The following is a 23,790-nucleotide window of genomic DNA, read 5'->3' as shown; positions in this document are numbered from 1 at the left end:
TTACTATACAATTATTGAGATATTTTATATTATTTTTTTCCTAAGTCTTCAAAACCCAGTGTGTATTTCATACCTGCATCACATTTCAGTTTGGACCAACTACATTTCAAGTGCTCAGTAGCCACATGTGGCTTGGGACTGCCTTATTGGTCAACACAGGCTAGAATGTTCCTGCATAGCTGACTCCATCTCGTTGAGATCTCTGCCCAGAGACACCTTCCCTGGCCATGCTGTCTGAAACCAATCACTGTCTGCTCCTAACACTGCTGGGGTTTTTTTGTTTGTTTTTTTTTTTTTTTTTGCACTGAGACTTATCACTGTTTGATATTTTATTATTTGTTTGCTTATTATCTGCCTCCCTATAGGATATAAATCCCATAAGGGCAAAGACTTGTTTGTCTTCTTTAATGCAATATCCCTAGCAAATACATCATATCCACCATAGACTGTCAACAAATGTTTGTTGAATGACTTGGAGGCTCCCAGATGAGTCATTTGCTGTCTCTGAAGCCAGCATTCATTTAGGGGGATATTAGGGGAGGAGAACCGAGAGGGCGGATCATTACGTAAGAATTAAGGTGGGAGAAAACCAGCCTGAAAGCTTTCTATGAGCTCAAAGTCTGACTGTCAGATGTCAAATTAGAGGCCAGGTTTCTTTCCAGCTCTGACTTGGCCGTGTGTTGATTCAACCACTGCCTTATCCGGTTCTATGAGAAACCATCCCACCGAATGGCACTTCTGCCTGGCACCAGTAGATGGGGCAGCATCACACAAAAACAGTACAGTCTGTGGTCTGATGCAGTTTCTGACCTGTTTCCCAACCGACTCTGCTAATGTTTGCTTCTGGAACTGCCCTGTGTCTCAGAACTGTGGTGTGGGCTCATAAATGGTGCCACCAGCTTTCCCCGCTGAAGAAACCCAGCCCCCAGCCTCCGTTGTGACCTGTGCTTTCTGAGGGGGGTAGCCAGCTTCTTCACAAGGTGAGGCGGGCCCCAGAGGCTGGCCCACGCCCAGACCGGCAAGAGACAGCCTGGTCCTTCTCCTGGGTCTGTGAGCACCAGCACCGAGTGTGACTCACACCTCAGAGTGTTCATGTTTGCCTAGAACCTTTCTGTCCTCTCGAGGCTGAAAACAAACTTATTAAGAAGGAGGCCCAGGTGTGGCAGAGACCAGTCTGCAGGAGCAGCTCTGCCCGGAACCGATGCTCTAGCTGCCTCTGAAAAGCCTGGCCTGCCAGTGGGATCCTTCCCCTCATTGGGCCCCACTGGTCTCCCTGCTAACATGTGACTCCCAGTGGGCCCCTTGCAGGAGCTGAGACAAGCCTTAGACCCCACCGCTGGTCCTTCCTTGTCCTCCCTAAACCCATCTGACCCTTGGACCTCCGAGCAACCTGGAAGCGCTATCTGCTTGAACATGACATCTACTATTTCAGAGTTTAGGCTTCGAGATTATGGACCAGCTAAAGGTCACTTAACCCAGGTTAATTTGGTGTGTTTTTACCGGAATTTTTGGTTTGGAGCACATACAGTGTACTTCATTGCCACTGCAAGATATTCTAGAACTTTGAGCAGAAGAGGAATTAACCTTGGCTTAAATGGCTTATTATAGTCCTAACTAGTTCATTCCAGCACCAGGCCTGGTATCCCTCTCTTAGCCCATTAGTGTAGCTGAGGAGTAAGGCATCATAGCTCTGGTCTAATGACACCCTGGGGCGAGTCAGCCATGAAAAAGCCATTCCGTCCCTCAGAGACTAGGAGGGCCCCAAAAGCAGGATCAGGAAACTTTCTTTACTCACTGTTATAATCATTAAACTCCATCCCAATCTGCACATGTGCATGCATTTTCATGTTCTGTCATTTCAGTGTCCTCTATATCTAGAAAGCCCTTCAACTTTTCCCTGCTTGGAGCAATCCTGTTCATTCTTCAAACACCACCTTCTGTGGAGCCTTTTCTGATTTTTCTACTCATAACAAACCTTCTCTTCTTCCGGCTTCTCTTAGTACTTTGAGTCTTTCTCAGTGCATTTAGCCCACTCTGCCTTCTGGTTCACATGTATGTCTCATTCATTAGGTCAACGATCAAGTAGTGCCTATTTGTACTAGGCACTGGGGGATACAGGGTGCTCTCACAGTTTCAGTGGAAGCCCAGAGCTGGGTGGAATTTTTACATCCTTTATTGGACTGGGAGCTTCTTGGAGACAGGACCTGGGTCTGCTCCCAGCTAAGGGCTTGGCAGCAAAAAGTACTCGGAAAAGTGACATTGAAACTCAGCACCAATGACTCTGAGAAAATTGGGTTAGAATTCAAAGAAAAGTTAAAAGTTAACAAAGGTAGCTCCAGAGTATTTCCAGGAGGGGCTACAGTGGCTCTGAAATCAGCAGTGTTGACATGGAAGCCAGAGACATCCGAGATCCCCAGTGGATTGGGCCTGTGGGGTAAGAGGGTCCACTGTCCTCTTCCAGGACCAACTTGGGAGTTAGATGCAGGACCAGTCTGGACATTTATCACACATTCCAGCCTAAAGGTTTTTTTTTGGCTTTGACTGAGCAGACCATGGAGGCAAGCAGGTTTTCTTGAGGGCCCAGAAATGAGTTACAAGCCAAGGGTCAAGCTGGTCAGATGATTAACACTACACTGTTTGGGTGGCACAAGAGAAAAGCATAATAATGTGAATGTCATTCTTTGTGGAGGGTGCCTGGTTATCAGATGCTGAAATAGAAAATGTCATTTGGATTTTTACTAGGAATTCTCATCCAAATTGTGTCAATGATGTAATAAAACTGAATGACCGGCCTACCAAAGTAAAGTGAGTTCTAACCACACACATAAGCATACTTAGAAATTGTATAGAGCTCAGAAAGCTGCTCTCCTCTGAGGCCTGAGAGCAAGAGCGGCCACTGCAAGGGATTGGGGTCAGGAAGCACTTTATTTATGCACTATATACCATATTGTTCACTCCAGCCACCCCATTATGTTCAATCTTATTTTTCACTATCTGCTTGCCTGTGCAGAAAGAGCTCCAAATAGTAAGTCTCAGTGTTTTCTTTGCCTCTATTTCCTTTAACGAAATAAAATTGTGAAAAATATATAATATTAAACAGCACCCAGTCATTCTCAGAGAGCTACCACACAAGGAAAGAACCACTATTTCCCCAACTTTTTTGCATAGTAAATTACTCTAAATTCCACCTTCCACCACTTCCCCCAGAAGTTTCGATGTAGACATAGGTTTATTTAGTGAGTTGCAATTCAGCCTGGGGGTGGAGTGCCAGAATACAAGTTGCTTTTCCCGAGGGGTAACCCCAGGTCTTGGGGATATCTGCAGATAAATGAGATGTTGGAAAATTTGAGATGTAATTGCGGGATTCGACCGGTTTCCCCTTTCCCTCGGCAAATGGCTGCAGCCAGGTCCCTTTAAGAGACCAGGAACCCGCCGGGCGTCCGAGCCCGAAACGCATCCTCTTCTCTGCTCCTCCCCTGTCCCCGCGCGCCGAATGGTTCGCGCCGGCCTATATTTACCCGAGATCTTCCTCCCGGACCGCAAGGATGTGAGGCTGGCCAGCCGGACACCGCTCGCAGCACGGGACGGGCACGCCGCACGGGCGGACAGCAGTCCGAGGGGACCTCGGGAGCGGAGTCGGACACCCCCGGAGGGAAGAAATGAGGTAGCGACCGTCCCCAGAGCCGACCATGCGCGCGCGCCGCCCTCGGCGCCCCGTGCTGTCCGGGTCGAGCCAGCCGGGACAGTGAGCCGGCCGAGCCCGAGTACCCCGCGTCCGGCCGGAGCGAAGATGCAGTGAGCCACAGCCGGAGTGCTGCGCCGGGCCCACCGCGGCCAGCGGGAGCAGCGTCTGACTGCACTTGGGGCAAGCAGCTGATTCTGGGACCAGCCCAGTCGAGGGACTCTCGGTCTTCCGCACCCCTTGGGGTGGGGGAGCACTGGCCCCTGGGCACACTCGCCATCCAGTTTCCGCAGCTTCTAGTCTCAGCCCAGGGGATTGTGTGTGTGTGTGTGTGTGTGTGTGTGAGAGAGAGAGCGGGGGAGTTCCACGTTCGCCCAGGAGTTCCTGCATATTCTCGCCCCGTCCCGGCTGCTTTGGCCGGGGTCCCCTCTCTTTGCACGCGCGCATCTTTTTCCCGTTCTACTCTCATTCGGTCTTTCCTTTTGCTTGCCTAAGACTCTTAGTCCTGGTCCTTGCCCGGGCTGGGGTAAATCTGTGCGCGCTCCCCACCTCTCCCCCCCCCCCCCCGCCCCCGCCGCCCCTCGCAGCTGAATATTTTCTTTCCATTAAAAATTTTTACCCATACCTTCTTCGGTGGGGTCCCCGAGCATTCTACTCTCTACCCACTTTTCTACCACTGGGCCACTCTCAGCAGAGTTTTATTTTTCTGTCTTGCCCGGGCCGAGTCCGGCCGGGGCGGGTGGCTCGCACCCGGCGCTCCGCCGCCGCCGCCGCCGCCGCCCAGCTGCGCGGGGGCGCCCTCCGGAGATGCTGCCGTGGAAGAAGCACAAGTTCGAGCTGCTGGCCGAGGCGCCGCCACGGCAGGCGTCCAAGCCCAAGGGCTACGCGGTGAGCCTGCACTACTCCGCGCTCAGCTCGCTGGCCCGGGCGTGCCCCGAAGGCGCGCTCAGCCGGGTGGGCAGCATGTTCCGCTCCAAGCGCAAGAAGCTGCACATCACCAGCGAGGACCCCACTTACACCGTGCTCTACCTGGGCAATGCCACCACCATCCAGGCGCGCGGCGACGGCTGCACTGACCTAGCGGTGGGCAAGATCTGGAGCAAGAGCGAGGCGGGCCGTCAGGGCACCAAGATGAAGCTGACTGTGAGTGCGCAGGGCATCCGCATGGTGCACGCCGAGGAGCGCGCACTGCGCCGCCCGGGCCACCTCTACCTGCTGCACCGCGTTACCTATTGCGTGGCGGACGCTCGGCTGCCCAAGGTCTTCGCCTGGGTATACCGGCACGAGCTCAAGCATAAGGCGGTAATGCTGCGCTGCCACGCGGTGCTCGTGTCCAAGCCCGAGAAAGCGCAGGCCATGGCCCTGCTGCTCTACCAGACGTCGGCCAACGCACTCGCGGAATTTAAAAGGCTCAAGCGGCGGGACGATGCGCGTCACCAGCAGCAGGAGCTGGTGGGCGCGCACACCATCCCGCTAGTGCCGCTGCGCAAGCTGCTCCTGCACGGACCCTGCTGCTACAAGCCGCCGGTGGAACGCAGCCGCAGCGCGCCCAAGCTGGGCTCCATCACCGAGGACTTGCTCGGCGAACAGCAGGAGCAGGAGCTGCAGGAAGAAGAGGAAGAGGAGCACACCGAGGGCTGCCTGGAGGAGGAGGAGGAGGAGGAGGAGGAGGAGGAGGAGGAGGAGGAGGAGGAGGAGGAGGACCGTGTTGGGGAGGAGGACCCGGCAGCGGAAGAGGCCGAGGCGCAGCGGGCGCTGGTGGTGGCCATGCACTTGGAATGCGGGGACTTGCTGGACACGCTGGAGAGTGGCCGCGAGGAGGCGCTAGGGGGTGGCGGGGACTCGGTGGGCCCCGGGGCTAGGCCGCCGCCTCTGCTGCTGGGCAGCGCCTCTGACGTGAAGGCCGAGCTGTCGCAGCTTATTAACGACCTTGGCGAGCTCAGCTTCGGCAACGACGTGCGCAGCCTGCAGGCCGACTTGCGGGTGACACGCCTGCTGTCCGGCGAGAGCACCGGCAGCGAGAGCTCCATCGAAGGTGGGGGCCTGGACGCCTCCTCGGCCACCGCCGGGGACCGGTCGGGCCCTGACGACAGCGCGGGCCCAGAGGAGCCCCACTAGGGCTGAGATCCCAGCAGCCTCCTGTGCGTGCCCCTAGCGCCCCACCGTGACTCCCCACGGGTCTTTTCGACAACCTCCTTACCCGCAGTTCTCCTCCCCCCTCCCCCATCCCACCGCCCCCCTCCCCAGAAGCGGGGAAATGGGACACTTGAGGCCCAGAGTTACCCTGCCCCTCTCCTTCGGCACATTTGGCTCTGTTTGAAGAGGTGAAGAGGGCTGAGGTTGCGGGTGGAGACATGCGAGGAGGCAAACCCTGCACGGAAGGAGAGAGAGGCAGGGGTGAGGGAAGGGCCCGCTGGTTAGTGGGCCCGCTGGTTAGCAGTCCCACAGGCAAGAGGTGCCTGCCGGCCAGTTTCCTGTTTGTGGGGCAGCTGGGGCCTGAGGAGGAGGGGTTAATTTCCTCTCCACCCCACCGACCCGCCGGAATAACAGTAACTGGGAGCGGCCTAGCGCTGTCCTTGACATGTCATTAAAAAAAAAAAAAAATCTGCTCTCAACAATGTTTGAGCCTCTAATGCCACCTCCTTGCCCCAGTCTTTTTGGTGCGAGAGCTTGGGTTGTTTACCTCAGACTCAGACCCTTGAAATTCTGCCAAATTCCTCAAATAACTGTTTAGGGGTGGTGGGGGGGGGGTGGGGATGAAAGAAAGTTGCATTTTGTTTACAGTTAAAGACATCTAATATCTGAAAAAGGAGTTTTCCTTTCAAAACACACACTTTACTCCTGCTCAAAAGATCTCCCTCCATGATACTGTGTAAAATATTTTGCACTGTTGTGAAGTATTTTTGACCTTTTTTTTTTGTACATAACTGTGTTCTCAGAGCTAAATGTTTATATCTTTTGCTGTGCAAAAGGGACATGTAAAATGTTGTTCAGTTGTACATACAGAAATGTGTATAAAACATTTTGTTATTTTTTAAGAGTAGCCCTGCTCTGGTTCTGTTTGCACGTCCAGCGGGGAGAGAATAAAGAGGACAATGTTAACAGAACAGGTGAGCGTCTGCTGAAAATGCCTGGGCCCTTGGACTGATAGAGGGTCTGTCCATCGCTGGGATGGTGTGGTAGGACAGGGTTTGGCCTTTGCAGTGCTTGGAGGTGACTGGAGAAGGGGAACCCACTGTTTGATAGTCTGGGGTCTTTGTGGCCCTCCACTATGGGGGGGTGCCATGGCTGGTGACAGCCCTGGCCTTCTCCTTGAGTGTATCCTCCCGTATTCTTCACTCAGTGAGTTGTGGGGGCGTGGGCCTTTTCTGGTCTCTCTGAGTTAATTCTTGGAGATGCAGGGTGAGTTCTGGACCTCGCTCCCAGACTTGTGAAGTTATTTAGGGGAGGAGTGACTTTCAGGGTCTTCTGAGGTTTTACCACCTTCTTCTGTGGGTCCCCTATTCCTTTACAAACAGCTCAAGGGACTTTAAAGGTTGACTGGAGACCTGAAGAAAGTGTCCATGGGGCTCTGTGAGGAGTGGGACCGTCACTGTTTTTCCTGGGAGGAAAATCAAGGACAGAGGGAGGGAGGTTGGTAAGTTCCGATCATGGCGTGAATGAGTCATGGCACAGGTGGGGCTGGTGGGGAGGCCGGCGGAAGAACCTATTTCCTTCCCTTCTACAACCCAGCGTGACCCAGAGGGGGAATGGTGTGGAGGTCAAGGCAGACAAGAACTGTCAGAGCTGTGTGTGTGTTTGTCTCCGGCTTTTCAGGCTTTCTGTGTGCTTGTTTCTGTTGTAAACTCCAAACAGATGTCTCTGGCTTGGCTACACCCGATCAGCTGGAAGTTGTAATAAGAAGCTGCCTAAACTGTGCCTTCCTCAAATTATGTTTTCCCTTCGCCCCTTTGGGCTCCGTTTCCTGTGTTGCAGAAATGGATCCCACTCTTGGCCTTCCCTGCTGTCCTGAGGCCGCTGCTTTGTTTTCATCATAATTATGTCTCTTTTTTTTTTAAATGTTTTATTCATTTTTGAGACAGAGTACGAGCGGGGGAGGGGCAGAGAGAGAGGGAGACGCAGAATCCGAAGCAGGCTCCAGGCTCCATGCTGTCAGTGCAGAGCCCGACATGGGGCTTGAACTCATGAACCACGAGATCATGACCTGAACCGAAGTCGGACGCTTAACTGACTGAGCCACCCAGGTGCCCCAAATCATAATTCTGTCTTGAGCAGCTAGACCCAGAGATCCTGAGGAGGGTGGAATTTGTTGAAACCATAGAGGAAGGGAGGGTGAAAGACTTTCTTATTAACTAACAGGAGTGGTTCAGGCATAAGATTAGCTTTAGAAATGAAAAGAAAGGGGTGGGTGGGTGGGAAATAACTAAAAGACACTCAGAATCACTTCTTAAGGGCATCAGGATAAGGTCCAGGCCTTTGAATCTGTTATATTTTGGTTCGCTTGAGTCCCTACCCCTCTCCCCACAAACCTCAGATGCACATCACTGCATGACATTTAAAACCCCCAGGTGGAGAGAGGTCAGGAAAGTCAGATCCCACCCTCCCCAGATGCTCACAGTGTGCCTTCCATACAGCTCTCACCTGACTGGCAGGCAGCTTGTGTGGCCCATCACTATCCTGCATGACTAGATTTCACATTTCAAATTATTTTCACACATTGCCAAGTCCCTTTGCTCTTTGAACCAGATGCAACATTAAACAGGGTGAAGACCATATGGCTGATACTTGGTGGTGGGGCAGGGTCTGTGTGTCTTCATTCTTAACCAATTTGTGTGTCTAGTGACAATGCCAGGGCTGGCTTTTGCCTGCGATTGATGGGGCTATGGCGACTGGTAGGAAAGTTCAGAGAAATGACCTTTAAACCAACACCATCAATACATATAAGGCAACTGTCTCCTTAAAGTCTAATTTTTCCACTTGTCTGATTTATAAATAGGGAAGGGGGGTTAGGGGCTGAGGAAGGAGGAAGGAGAAAATAAGAAAACTGCAAAAGAACTGGCTCCCTCCCTCCCTCCCTCTGGGTGCCCTCCCCTTCCCTCCTTCCTCCCCTCTACTTTTTGGCTTTTATCCCCACTGCACCCCACAGCACTCTGGCTGATGTAATTCTAGAAGAGATGCGAAGGTGATACATGATTCACCTCTTCTTACATCTCGGTCTTCCAGGGATGATATCACTAGTGTAAGAAGAGAAGTTTGAATGCAGAAAACAAAAACTGAACACTAATTTGCTCCTGACACTCGGAGAGAAAAGAGGGTTGTGACCAAAGCAAAACCAAGTACTTAGATGAAACGCATGTCCCAGAGAGCACCTGAGGTGTGGTTGACTCGCCACATTTAGCCTCTTTCCTCCTGGCAAGGCAAGGCTCGCCTTTCTCCTTTGCGTCACCTGACAGCACTTTAAATGCAGTGAGACACTTGGCACATTCTTCCCCAGCCTAAGGAATCCTCAGTGTCCAACAATGCACCACTGACCTGGAGAAAAACGAAGTGACTTCCGGGTGGCAAGAGCCTCCGTTGCAGGATGGCATTGTCCGCAGAGGAGACATTCAACTGCAAAAACATCATCCCCTGTTCATCTGTACGGTTTCTTTTGTGTGTTGATGGGGAGCGAGGGAGAGGTAGGACCCAGCAAAATAAACAATAGTATTACCTACCCTCTCAACGATTAGAGTTTCAGAGAACACCCACTCTGCACACATGTATCCTCCCCCCCCCCCCCCCCCCCCCCCACCGAAAGCAGACCTCCCCCGCCACTGCCCCCACAGTCAGCAGGACAGATTTTAAACAAATTAGAAGGGCCTGTTATACTAAGAAAGCACGGTTCCCTCCCAGGGACAGAGTTGCTTTCAAGGGCCCTGCTCCTGAAAGGAGAGAGGACTGGCTGGTAGAATTCACCCCTGGCACCACTCCGGAGATGGAAAAACCTCACGGGAGTCACCAAGGATCGCGAGAAACGTAAAAAGTTCTATTAGGAGCAAGTTGCCCTCGTTTCTAGGAGGATTTAGTAATCTAATAAGCAGAACTCTTTCCTCCATGTGGTGTGCATCAGTGGTCCTCGCATCTGGGCGAGCGATGCATGACAGAGCTGGGAGTGTGTGTGGATCGGGCACCTGGGAGCCACATCTGACATGCCGGAGACTACTCAGGGCTCCAGGAGGGCCAGGAGGCCACGCGGGCCAGGGCACTCTGTACTCTGGACACCAGGTTTTTTCACGCGTGGCCACATCTGGATCTGGCTTTATTGTCCGCTGGGGCCTTTGCTGCTCCTGCTGGCTCATCAGTGTTCACAGGCCACAGTGTGCCTGAGGCCAGCCAGGCCACCCTCCCCACCCCCTCCCCACCCCCCCATCTGCTCTGAGGTGACCCAATTTGAGCAGCCCTGACTAACCACTGTTTTGGTGGCTTGAATGACTGGGTGGCCCCGGAGCTTGGCACCCATTCCTTCCCTTCTCTAGGTCTGTGCAGTGGCACCAGCAATGGTCCGTGTTTTTGACCTGCATGGAGGGTGGCCCTTCTGATGCGTCCTCTGATGCTTCCCCTCTTCATCTCTCCTGTAATGCGTCATTTCCTCCTGTAATGCATCACTTCTCTCTGGCTTCTTCTACTGCCCAGCTCCCCACCTGATCCTGTCTTCATTTCTCCCCCTGCCCGCGAGCCAAGCTCAGACCTTAAATCAAAGCTAAAAGGGAAGAAAGCCCAAACTTTAAGGGACAGACAAATCAAACACAGTCATCGGTCAGCACCAATCCTGCAGTCCCTGGGCGTGCTCTGGCCCTGTCCCCCGCTTACAGATGAACAGACTGAGCCATAGAGGGGTGAGGTCATGCCCAAGGTTACACAGCAGGGATGAAGAACCAGGGGTCCAGACTCTGAAACCCGTGCTCTTTTCATGCTCCTCCAGTGTTTATGGCTTATAACCAGAGTTTTGGCTTTGGGATGGCAGAAACTGGCTGTTGAATTTTTCTTTGATTCCTCCTTTCTTTTGTACCTCTACATTCCATCCATGGTAGAGGCTTGAGGATAAGTATTTGCCATGCCATTCATCAACACGCCTCCTTCTGCCACCAAGTGTGAATGAATATCTACTAGCTGCATGATGCTGGAGGTAGAGAGGGCGGGTGATGTCTTCCTGGCAACAATGCTCCTGGTGGGTGGGGTGGTGGCCCCCAGAGGAACCTGGTCTCCTCTTGCTTCTACTCTGAGATCGGGTCTGGCAAGATCTCACCCTAGAAGAGCAGGTCTAGTTTGGTGGGGGCGGGGGGGGGGGAACTCTTCCCATTGCATCACGATTATGAATCATCTGTATCCTTCCTGGTTGGCTGAATACTCCAAGGACAGGCATGTGTTTTTAGGCATCTCTGATTCACCAAACTCAGCACAGAGCCTTGTGCCTAGTTAGTACTCAGGAAATGCTAAGGAGGAAAGGAGTGATTCTACTTCAGGCTAGGAGAACAGGTCTGATAAAGCTCAAGGCTATTACCTGGATAGAGGAGTCAAGCTTTTAAGGACATATGTTTATAAAAAGGGAAGTTTGGGGTTCAACTGACCCAAGATTTTCCTTAGAACTTCCCTGATCTTCCTAGGGAGGGGTGGTTCTGGTTTGGAGAAGGATGGTTTATTTGGAATTGGCTCTGGATGGAATTGGAGTCCCATTCCTGCTCATCTCAGCCCCAAGGTTATGGCCCCAATCCCTCTAATCCGAGTCAAACGAAGGCCCAAATAATGTGGTACAGCAGAAAGCCTGCAGGAAGAGCTTCAGATCCAGGCCTCCAAGTGACTTGGGATCCCTTCTCATTGACCTACTCAAGTCACTTCCCCCCACTAGCCTCAGGATCCTCATGAGTAAAGTGGATAGGTTCGATTATATGATAGCAAGACTTTCAGCATTAATGTCCCGAATTGAAGAAGGAGCAAAGGTTAAGGTCAAGTGTGTTTCTGCCTTCCTCCATTCCCTAGTGAGACAGAATAGAAGAAACCCCTGATCTGGAGCTCTGGGAAACAGGGCTCATCTTTAGGACACATTGTGGCTTGGACCCTCCACTGGAGTTTAACTTGGAGGTCTTCTTGGCTAAAGCAGAGCAGGGATTGCTTGTGAGGCAGCCCTTTCACTACCCCAAAACTTAGAGGCAACACTGGGTCCTAAAATGGGGACTGACATTGAATCTAAAGGCCAGTAGGGCCAGGTGACGGATCATAAAAGGACTTGCCTGAAATCGATCACTCGGCAAGATGGGGCCAGAATTCAGGTCTCCTGAATCCAAGTCCTCTACTCTTTTCCTTGTGTCTTTCAGGTTGAGATAAGTTCATTTGGAAGCAACCCGGCCACTGTCAAGAGAAACCTGGCAGAGCCCAGGCATCTGATCAAAGGCCATAAGGGCATCTGGCATCAGTGTTTGCTCTCCTAACAATGGAGAACAGGACCCACTTGCAGCAAGTCTGGGAATAAGAGGGAGTTGATAACCTGGGCGTGCTTCCCCACCTCCCCCTTGTGGTAGGCTACTTCCTGCTCCAGGACCCACCCCAATTCCAGATCCTTCTCCTAGGACAATTTCTTCTTAGCTGCCTTTCGGGGATTCTCCCTCCCCTCTGTTCCAGGACTGGCCAACAATCAACTCAAGGGGTCACCGGCCCACTCCAAGATCTCCTCCCCTCCTTAGCCCTGTGAGTCTGAGAGCCAGACAGAACACTACTCCTCCTCCAGCTCAGTCCCTTCCTTTTGCAGATGAGGAGACTGGGGCCCAGGAAAGGGAAGGGACTTGTCCACGTGTCACAGGGAGCTGATAGTAGAGCCAGGATTAGAACTCAGGCTCCTACTTTCCCCCAGTCTCCTTCCAAGACACCACACTGCCCTCTTTCAGAAACTCTCAACAGTCATACGGGGAGCCCCCTTCCTTGGTACCATGGGCCAGTTGTGTGTCTGTGAAGTGCGGCGTTCCCTTCTCTTCTGCAAGTGGTAAGGTTTGCAATTTCGTCCTCAAGCTATTGTTCCTCAGCCTACAGTGGATGTCTCTTACCGAAATGGCCTTCTGAGGGAATTGACATTTTAATATGGGACTCTTGAACACTTAAAGACTTTGAGCAGTAAAACGTCAAATAATAAGGGTATTTGGGGCACCATGATGGGAGGAGGCAGGAAGAAATATTGTGGTGCTGGGAGTACCTCTCCTCACGTTACAGATGTCCTCCTGACATAAGCCATATTCCTGAAGTTTCCACTCTTGCAGCTGAACTCTTACACAGAGAAAGAGAAAGTGGTATTTCCAAGGTCATGTGAGTTCAAGGAGGGAGGGTGCGTAGGGCCACAGGGTCCCGCATCAGCACACTCTCAGTTCTGTGTTCCAGTTCAAGGCTTGCAAATGATTCCCAGGTACCATTTACAGATCTACAAGACCATCATTGGTTCCTTATTTATGACTGTTGTCTGTCCTCCCCTCAGCCTCCTCTGTAGAGAAACTTGTCTTTTTAAAAAAATGTTTATTTACTTTTGAGAGAGAGAGAGAGAGAGAGAGAGAGTACAAGCAGGGGGATGGGGGGAGGAGCGGAGAGAGAGGGACAGAGAGAGAACCCTAAGCAGACTCTGCATTGTCAGCGCGGAACTTGATGCAGGGCTCCAACTCATGAACTGTGAGCCGAGATCAAGAGTCGGCCACTTAACACCCTGAGCCACCCAGGCGCCCCTGCAGAGAAACTTATCTTAGCCTTTGCCTGCCCATCTGCCCCCAGTGCCCCCGAATCCCAGGGAAAACTGTTCACCACCTGGTTTCCAGTAGAGGAGCACATCTCTTTAAAAGAGCACCACAACATTAGGTGCTCCTGTTTGTGCTTAGACCAAACGACATTGCTTGTCCAAAAGAGATGCGTAGACATGCCAAGGTGTAGAGGGCCTTCCCCTCATATCTATAGCAGTCGTTGCCAATGAGGCAAGCTCCCAGAGTCCATGGCTGGTCAGACGTGTTTGGACATGTTCACACTGCCAAAGTCAAAAGAGGTTTTAGTCTTACACTGTTATTTTCACCATTCCATTCCTTTGACCCAGGTCTTAGCAAATGTCCAGTATTAACTGATGGATGTGGGATTGGGTGCCTAGGGTGGATGGCAGGCAGTATTCCTGTGGGTGAGGCTGTAAGATATGGCTCAGAGAGAACTGGGCTTGAGATCCAGTTCCAGCGCTGGTTTTCCTGCACGGTAGCTCTATGACCTTGTGCAAATCTCCTTTGGGGCCAGTTCTTTCTGTGAAATGGAGATAGTAATATTTAAACTTTCTCTCCGATTCTTTTGAGGCTGAAAATCTAAAAATTGGATGAGCGAGTGCTTTGTCAAGGGTAGTGCAGGAAAGGAGTGGTTGCTGTTGGAATATTCAGATTGAAATAACACAGTTGGGATGAATGAGGCTCAGTGGGGCTCCCCCATAGTGTGAATGTGTCATGGGCAGGAACATTTTCCATGAGGCATATTCCAGGACCCAAGGAGGGAAAACAGGCAAAAACGAGAAGTAATCTATTAAGAATAGGAAACAGTAGGTGGGTATCTAAATGGCATGCTTTATGTGGAAAGATTATGGGCTAACTTTCCGTCTGAAGCTCTAGATATCCCTATGTACTATGTGGCTCTGTCTCCAACCCAATCTCTTCCATCAGGTGTGGCAGGAGAGCATGGCAGCCTCTTGTGTTCTCTGGCGGGATTTGTATTTGTTCTTTGTAATGGGGTTCATTTTGTCAGCATGTGATTATCAGCCCAGATCACTATTTCTACTGTGATTAGTGTTTTATATTCAGGCACATGCATGTACTCACACACACACCCTTTCCCAAAACCTTCCCACAAATATTTGCAATCGTAATTTAATTCACCTCTCAGACAGATGTTTCTGAAATGGACACAGTCTTCTTAAAGTAATTCTTTAGACTGTTTTGTAGAAATGTAGAGATTCTAGGTTTTTACTGAACGCACTCTATATAGCTAGAGTACACACGGGAATACTTAGGATCCTCTTGTTCTAATAGAACTGTGGTGTGTGTGTGTGCGTGCGTGTGTGTGTGTGTGTGTGTGTGTGTGTGTGTTCGTTCCTGTGGGTATGCCTGGGACTGTGCTCAAGGGTGAATATGAGCTGTACTGTAAACTCGAGTTGTTGTGGTTGGCATTAGTGTGAAATGATCAGTGAAAACTCATAGCGCAATGAGAGAGCTATGCTGATCCTCCCAGATTTCTGCCAAGAAAAACTTCAAATCACATCACCCTTTCCTTTCCATTGTACTCTGAGTTTTGCTTTTTGTTTGTTTTTAATCTTAAAAGGTCCTTAACCCGACAGAAATCACCAATTTCCTTTGAGAATACTCTATATTGCTGGAGACCGTGATCCAAAGAAGCCTACTGCCGGGATGGCCGTCGATTCTGGTTTGCTCAGGATGGTCCCAGTTATGGCTGAGGTCATCACATAATTATAGCAGAGCCACCTTTCACTTTCAAGGTGTCCTAGTTTGGATGATAAATGATATAGTTTCCCAACCTAACACCTAGGTAATTTTGACCTTAACCTTCACATGTCTTCATTAATTCATTCCTGTTCTCACCCTCACTGAAGAAACATTTATAATGTATCTACCGTGTGCATTTATAATGCACCTACTGTGTGCCAAGCACTGTGCTGGTTGTGGGGTGTGGTGGGGGAGTATGAGGTGGGGGGTGGGGGAGGGAAACAAGAAGGAAGTAAGGACTGAAACTAGAGCAGTCCTTGCCCTCATGGAGCTTGGAATCCAGTGGAAAAGACCAAAACATGTGGTATCTATCCATCATAAAAATGTACACAGTTTATGTGTATAATAAACTCAGAGAAGGGGTAGCCAACCCATCTCAATCCATTCAAGGGAGGGAGGTAGTCATAGAGGGCCTCACAAAAGAGATGATCGTCCTCTTCAACCATCAAAGTGGTCTCCTCAAAAGCTCTGACTGAATCATAAAACCTTGCCTGATCTAGGTTCTAGAAGAAGCATTGTTTATTAGAATATTTTTTTGGAGGGGGGAGGTGGTTGGAGGACGTGTTTGAAAATCTCCTACTTGCAACCTCTCTCCAACCCTGTACTTCTGTTTTTTTTAAAATTTTTATTTTAGAGAGAGAAAGGGAGAGCAAGACAGAGAGACAGAGAGAGAGCATGCACGGGAAGAGGGGAAAGGGTCAGAGGGAGAGAGAGAATTTTAAGCAGGCATCGTGCTCAGCATGGAGCCTGACATGGGGCTCGATCCCATGACCCTGGGATCATAACTTGATTGAGCTGAAATCAAGAGACGGACACTCAACTGACTGAGCCACCCAGGCACCCCTAGCCCTGTACTTCAAAGGCCAATTCAGAAGAATATTTGGGTTTTCTTTCTCATTTGTCCATTTCCTGATCCATGAACTTGGCAACCAGAAGTAATAGAATATGGTGGGTATAATTGAATAAGGTAAAGAATGCTAGCTGCTTTAACAAATCCCATACTCTTGCTGGCTTCACATCGTAAGAGTTTATCACATGCAATGTTCTGAATGAATAGCCTTGGTTGTTAAACAGTCTTTCAGGGGCCTAGACTCTGTCTGCATTGTGGCTCCACCATTTTCTAGAGCAGGAATTGTGGCCCAAATTGGGCCTGCTGACTGTTTTTGTGTATGAAGTTTCATTGGAACACAATCTCGCTCATTCATTTACATATTGTTTATGGCGTGTTTGTATTACAACACAGTTGAATAGTTGCAACAAAGACTACATAGCCCACAAGCCTAAAATATTTGCTCTCTGGCCCATTACAGAAAACGTTTGCTGACCTTACCCCAGCACCTCAGAATTCTCTCTGGGTCTTCTGCTTCTACTGCACAATATCCTCCAATGGATAGAGAAAGAGTGTGCATGATCTTTTGGAGATTTTAATGGGCGGGCCCAGAAGTGACACACACAACTTCTGACCAGGTTCCATTGGCCACAGCTCAGCTCACGGCTCCATGTAACTGCAAAAGCAGCTGGACAATGCAGTCTAGCGGTGTGCTCAGAGGGAAATGGGCTTGGGCAAGACGTGTATACGGTCTCCGCGACAGATTCTTCGTCTTATGACCACAGGCCCAGGTTTATTTGAGCTAAGACCTTGGAGGGGGGATTAAGGGGGTATCGTTATTTATAAGGGTTAGTGAAGGCATGCATCATTCAGTTGGCACCTGGTCCTAAGGGCCACTTTGCGTAGCTCAGGACCCAGAATTCAAGTAACTTTTTAGAAACAGATGCTGCAAACATTTGCGCAAGACTAAATGAAACGTCTGAGGTGGGCTGCCTCCTCCCTTGGGAGTCTGCAAATTCCTGCTGTCTTTGGGAGCAGACCTTTCTTTCTCCAGAGACAGCCCAGGTGGAGGGGCAGCTCTGGTTCTTGAAAGGTTCTATGATTTCTCTCCCGGCAACACCGCCCTGTGAGGCTGCACAGAGCTCAGTCTTCCCCAGTGTGAGGGGGGCAGATCAGAAGCCCTGCCAGAAGGGTCCTGCTCCGCTTGCTTTTGGCCACTTGCGGGGAGATGTCTGTGTTCTTCTCTCCCACCGAGGGCTCAGCTCCTCCCACAAGCGAGCCCAGACACCAGGGAGAGGGACAGCTCTGCTTGTGATCGCTATGTGTCCTGGGAAGGGCCGAAGTGAATTCTGAGCCCCAGCCAGAGGTCTGATAGAGGTCCCACTGTCTCCTGTCAGCAACGTCTTTACCAGCCAGCCACGTCTGCATACTGGCCCAGAGGGTGGGCAGGATAGGGGAACTTTTACTTTACAGTTTATACTACACTGTACTGGTGGGATTGTTGATTTGGTTTATTAGCATGTTACATTTACAATACCCTAATTTAATTTTAAAATAAAGAACTGTAGGGGCACCTGGGTGGCTCAGTCGGTTGGGCATCCGACTTCGGCTCAGGTCATGATCTCACGGTCCGTGAGTTCGAGCCCCGCGTCAGGCTCTGTGCTGATGACTCAGAGCCTGGAGCCTGTTTCAGATTCTGTGTCTCCCTCTCTCTCTGACCTTCCCCCATTCATGATCTGTCTCTCTCTGTCTCAAAAAAAAATGAATAAACGTTAAAAAAAATTTTTTTAAATAAAATAAAGAACTGTATAATGCAGTTTAGAAATATTTTAATTCAAAATGGTATTTAAAACTGTTTTTTTTTAATGCTTATTTATTTTTGAGAGAGAGAGGGAGAGAGAGTGGGAGCAGGGGATGGGCAGAGAGAGAGGGAGACACAGAATCTGAAGCAGGCTCCAGGTTCTGTGCTGACAGCTCATGGGGCTCGAACTCACAAGCCATGAGATCATGACTTGAGCCGAAGTCAGAGGCTTAACTGACCGAACCACCCAGCTGCCCCTCAAAACAGTACTTTAAAAAAGGCTCCTGGTACCTAACAGGATTTTTACTGTTTTTTTTTTTTTTACTGGAAATTTACTGTTACAGGTGTTAATGGAATAGGGCATAACTTTCTTTGTTTTTATTCTTTGACAAGTTTAGGGATAAACCTGCAAAGAGTTAAAATAAATGTGCTATTAGCAAGGGAAAAAAGGGAAGAAAGAAAAGAAGGAAGGAAGAAAAGAAAGAGGAAAACAAAGGCAGTAAGTTGTGTCTTTTCTGGAGGTAACCACCACGAGGGAGAAGCGCAGGATTCCAACTCGGGGACCTGGGTTCGCACCCCATTTTGGGGTTTGCACCCTGTTCCTGGGTTTGTGCCCCATTCTGTAAGGCTCCCTGTGTGACACACCACAAAGAAGTTCAATGCTCTGAGGTCCAGTGCCCTCGTTTGTAAACAGGGATCATTCTGCTACCTTATGGTATTGTGCAATTCAAAGAACACCGTGACTATAAGCCACTTTTTATGGCAAAGTGTGATACAAGCGTGAGGAATTTTCATTGCCGTCCTCTTGGAGGGACCTGAAGGGCAGGCTTGGGTTGGGTCTCAGGCGAGTTGGGAGTGTGGCTGAGGCAGCTTCGGGCCACATGGCGGCTGAGTCTTCTCAGCCCTTCTCTAGTTCCTTCCAGGGAGGCTGTTTCCCCCTAACTTCTTGAGGATGGAGACCCAGTATTTCCTCAGGATCTGCACTACAGCAGGCCAGACCCTGGCCTGGGGTGGCCCCACCACCAACTGTCCCCGTGGGAGGCGTGTCTGGCCACGATCCAACCCTGTCCCCTGCCCTTGTGTGTCGGTGGTACTTACATAACTTATAGAGGACGTTCTCAGCCACTTTCTTTCCTGATGCCCCTAACGACTCAGGTAGGCAGGCAGGGAAGCATCGGTAACTCAATGTTTAGATGAGAGATCTGGGGATGAAAGAGTAGAATGGAGTAGAAAGGAAGACTGCTGACAAGTGTTTAGTACCTACTGTATGCAAGGCAAAGTGCTGGGCGCTCCAAGTGCAGGAGTAAGTGGCGGAGTAAGTAATGGGCAGATCTGGGACTGCAGTCCAGATTCTGAGTGTGCTGTAACACAGAATGTCACAGGACAGAGGGATTAGGGGCAAGGGATACTAGGGGGCTAGTGGGTAGACAGGCAACAGAAGGGCCGCTGGGGGAGGGGAGGTGGGCAGCAGGCAAGTAAGAGGTTGTGGGTGGGGTTGGGGCCATAGTTCCCAGTATGTGGCAGTCATCAAAGTGCCCAAATAAATAAAGGTTTGCAATTACAGAGAGACGTGGGTTTGGGAATCACCCAGCAGCAGGGCCCAGATGTTAATTAAGCCTAAGATAGGTTATTATCTCCCTCCACTGGACTGAACAGAGGGAAACTGATGCAGATGGCAGGTTGGGGACTTGCCCATGTGGCTGTTATGTGTTATTATTTCTGGTTTTTAAGAGGCACCCAACCCGGGGCTTTGGGGCACAGCTGAGGGGGAAGGCCACTTTTAAGTGCTAGTCACTGAGGACATTTCCCACTCCTCCCTCACAGTTAAAGAAGGGCCTGGCCAGGCACTCAGCATTTGCCCCATGGCTTTCTGGAGCCACCTGACTTGTGTTCCCACACTGGGGCCGCCCCAGATCCAGAGAACAGAGTGTGAGGTGCAGAGCGTAGAAACCCTGAAGGCTGTTCCATCCTGAACATCTCAGTGCAGTTAGGCAGGGGAGGTATTAAAATATTTAACAACAGGCGTGGCAAATTCACCCACACATCTGAATGGACATTAGCCATAGCACTGACCTAGCACAAATCCCGGGGGGCCCCTGTTGGGCCAGGTGTCCACTCTTTGATCGCTGGGTCTTGGACAGGTGTGTGTTTCAGGGGGGTGTCCAGAGGAAGAGCCTCGGTGGCCAGGGTGACACGAGAAGGAATGCCGCAGGGAAGCTGGGTTCAGTGACTGCTTACTAACAGATAAGGAAGCAATTCAACATTTCACCAATCTGTATGGCTGGATTAGCAGAATGTCCACCATGAGAAGAGCACTTTTTGAAAAATTTGTAAATTGATTTACAAATATCAAAGCTCTTACAATAACAACAATATTTCATTATTAATAATGATATTTAGTACCTTCACAGAGGCACCATTGGGCTTTGTTGTTATGCCTATTTTTTTTTTTTAAGTTTACTTATTTATTTCGAGAGAGTAAGCAAAGAACCCTGATGTGGGGCTCGATCTCATGAACTGCGAGATCATGACCTGAGCTGAAATCAAGAGTTGGATACTCTACTGACTGAGCCACCCAGGTGCCCCTATCCTGCCTATTTTCTAACGGGCTGACTTCCTAATACCAAGAGGATGTTTCTGATTTGCTAGTCCGTGGACTGGGGGCCTCATCTAACTCTTGCTTTTGGGGTGGTGGGAGAAGGGTCACTCTTTTGTACCCAGTATCTTCTACCAGTAGGGGTTTTTACACTGTTGCAAGATAAGACAGTCACCTGTACGTGGGTCATCTGGCCATCTGTTCCTGTCTATCTTTGATGATCAAGCAACTGTACATTGATAAAAAAGTGAGCTGCTTAGAATTCAACTTTTTATTCTGAATGTCAGTTGGAATGACTATAACAGAAACTATACACCCAATGTCATGTGTGGAGTGGTGGGGGATTCCAGCGGGAGGGCCTGGGTGGCCAGGTCACTCAAGAAGGGATACCCCAGGGTTGCCTGGGTAGCTCAGTTGGTTAAGTGGCCTGGTCTTGATTTCGGCTCAGGTCATGATCTCATGGTTGGTGAGTTTGAGCCCCGTGCTGACAGTGTAGAGTCTGCTTGGGATTCTCTCCTTCTCTATCCCCGCCTACCCTGGTCATGCTCTCTCTATCTCTTTCTCAAAGACAAACAAACAAACAAGCAAGCAAACAAACAAATAAACAGATACTTTCAAAAAAGGAAGGAATATCCCAGGGAGGCTTGGGTCAGTGGCTAGTTACTAACAAGAGCTTCTCTGCCAATCTACAAAGCAAAATTAAAGGGAGTGTCATTCTTTGGTTGGCAGCTTGGGATAGTGGTCAGCAAGAATTTTCAGGCAAAGGCTGGGGAGTGACATGGTGTCATTCACGTTGTCCCTGGCTTCAACCACTCCAGGATTACTAATTCTCAAGGACACTATAAAGATTTCCCAATTAGACTCTTATTGTGCTTGGAGACCTGGGGATGAAGGGCACGTTGCTGGGCAGAGTGTGGCCATGATCTTGAAGATCAAAGTGGGACCTGGCTTACTTCTGAACCTTGACCTTGCTTCCAAAGGGCTGAATCATAACAGCACCACTCATAATAATGATCATGATGGAAAGAGGGTGTTCTGGAATACTAGAGTGACCTCATTATGCTCTACCTGGGAAAGGCAAACAGGCATGAGTTACTTTAATTCTGTTCAGCAGCTCTGTTCAAAGCCTGGCTGAACATTCAGGACAAGCCTTAGAATAAACAGGCATGCCTGGATTCTAATGGCCAGTCCTTTGTGTAGATCTTGGGGAATAAAAATGCAGTAACGAACCAGGCTTGGTCTGCAGCGTCTGTCATAGCTCACCCAGCAGATGTCTCACCTCTGTGTTTGCCCAGTGATGTGAAGAGTCCCCACTTAGGGGACTTTAATGTATTCTTGTGTTTCTCCTACATTAACACCTCCATGATGACTACAATCATGTTAAAATTTAGTTAAATCACCCAGGAATGTTTATAGAGGATTTTTAGCACAGGGGTGCCTGGGTGGCTCAGTTGGTTGAGCGTCTGACTCTTCATTTCAGGTCATGATCTCACAGTTCGAGAGTTTGAGCCCCACATCGGGCTCTGTGCTAACATCTCGGAGCCTGCCTGGGATTCTCTCTCGTCTCTCTCTGCCCCTCCTCTGCTCGCACATGCTTTTCCTTTCTCAAGATAGATAAATAAATTTAAAAAAATAATTAAATCTCATAAATAACAACTAATAGTTATAGTTACAATGGTATTTTTATATCTATTATCTCATCTGTTCTTCAACAGCCTTCTGAGATGGGTAGGTATTATTACTCCCATTTTGAAGATAAGAAAATTAAGGCACAGAGAGGGGGAACTGGCTTAGAATCACAGTGTCAGAGGTAATAGGGATCATCTGGTCACTAACTTCCCTTTTTCAGTGGAAAACCAGCTGGCGTAAAGAGACTGGTCTCTTAGTAATTGGAGCAGAGCTGGCATACCAAGGGTGGTTTTCTGTTTTGTTTTGTTTTTTGCAATTATTTAAAGGAAACTACCTGAAATCCAAGACATTGTCCATGTGATCCATGACCTAAGTTTGAATGCTTTGGGGGAAAGGGTGATGGCTGCCCTCCACCCTTGGGGTCAGGCATGGACAAGAGCCTTTACTATGTGGTCAAGTGGTTGCTGCAAACCCATAATTACTCAGTTTAATGCAACAGAAAAGACACAGAGCCTAAGAGATGGGGTTTTAACTAGGAAGAGTGGAGCATTCAGTCCACCCAGGAAGACAGAGAGAAAACAGTGGTGGCATCTGGGGAGCCTCAGCCACTACAGAGAGTTCTTAGTTTCCTCCCTCTATAATCCCTGGCCTCAGAAGCCTGTACCTTTGTCTGCTGGGAGCCTTCCTAGGCTTTGGTAGGAGAGGTCCTTGGCTCTGCCCATTCCCACTGCTTCACCTCATTGACCTCCTAGTGCCACCCCTTTGCAGACCCAGAGAGGCTTTCCCATCAGGCCAGGACACCATGCCAGGCACCAAAGAATAGGAGACTTGCTCTAGGGCCCTGCCCTCCAGGAACCTGTAGCTTTGAGAGGGGAGTGAAAGTCAGAGGTATACAGAATTGGGCCGTGATTTCCCATGGTAGGTTCCCCCCATGATTTCTCCGTAAAATGCCTGTGGTGACACAGGGTCTGGGGAAAGAGGATGAGCCCAGAGTGGGGAGTGGGATTTGTGACTGGGGAGAAGGCATTTTAGGCTGTAAGAATAGCGGGGGCATGAAGAGCACCAGGGTTCATCAAAGAAGTGTGTGTGTGTGTGTGTGTGTGTGTGTGTGTGTGAGAGAGAGAGAGAGAGAGAGAGAGAGAGGTGATGGAGAGGTAGACAGAGGTCAGGTCATAGAGAGCTTGTATATTCAACAACTTTGACCTTTCCATTGAAAACCATGGGTTTGAAGGACTTTGAGGATAGGAAGCATGGGGCCATGAGGTGACATATAGAAATGCTCACTCAGTAGTGGCAGGTGGGAGGGATGGGAGTGAGAAGGGTCTGCAGGTAGAGAGAACAGGGAGGAGCCTGTCCCAGTAGTCTGGGCAGGAAATGATGAAGATCTGGGCTCAGGGGTAGATGCTGGGGATGGAGAAGGGGGACAGGTCCCGGGACATTTCAAAATGATCAAGAGGGCAGTCAGGGAAGGTGAGGTGTCCAAAACGCAGGGGTGCCCTGGGGCCAGCCGGTACTGGCTGAGTAGACTAACTGTGTCCATCTCTTCCCAACTCTGTGCTCAGGGGTGCCATGTTGGGAGCTTTTAGTCGGCTACAGGAGAAGCATCAATACCACAGAAATCAAGAAAGACTGCAGATCAGGACCTTTACTTGGACCTTTTCTCCCCAGAGACTGGTTGTTAAACATCTACCAACCCACCACTGCTGAGACACCTGCAGC

The 23,790-nt window shown here is 49.9% G+C and overlaps 1 protein-coding gene and 2 long non-coding RNA genes across 3 annotated transcripts in view; all 3 read left to right on the top strand.

Annotated features, from left to right (window-relative positions):
* The window catches only part of LOC123611057, a 52,660-nt gene that overhangs the window by 9,177 nt on the left and 19,693 nt on the right, over positions 1–23,790 (top strand). The window lies entirely within an intron of this gene.
* LOC123611059 lies at positions 1,199–23,226 on the top strand. Its single transcript, XR_006718400.1, has 3 exons — positions 1,199–4,015; positions 22,771–22,775; positions 23,189–23,226. It is a non-coding gene; the product is annotated as an uncharacterized LOC123611059 (long non-coding RNA).
* FAM43A (family with sequence similarity 43 member A) lies at positions 4,015–6,789 on the top strand. The gene has a single exon (XM_045502547.1). The coding sequence runs from the start codon at positions 4,490–4,492 to the stop codon at positions 5,798–5,800; it is 1,311 nt and encodes a 436-aa protein (XP_045358503.1). The 5' UTR covers positions 4,015–4,489; the 3' UTR covers positions 5,801–6,789.

The sequence above is a fragment of the Leopardus geoffroyi genome, chromosome C2 (assembly GCF_018350155.1).
Source record: "Leopardus geoffroyi isolate Oge1 chromosome C2, O.geoffroyi_Oge1_pat1.0, whole genome shotgun sequence".
NCBI lineage: Eukaryota > Metazoa > Chordata > Mammalia > Carnivora > Felidae > Leopardus > Leopardus geoffroyi.
Note: the sequence above shows the minus strand (reverse complement) of the source record. Positions and strands in the feature narration are given on the sequence as shown.

Coding starts and splice junctions, on each gene's coding strand:
- FAM43A (XM_045502547.1), top strand. CDS start 4,490: ATGCTGCCGTGGAAGAAGCACAAGTTCGAGCTGCTGGCCGAGGCGCCG.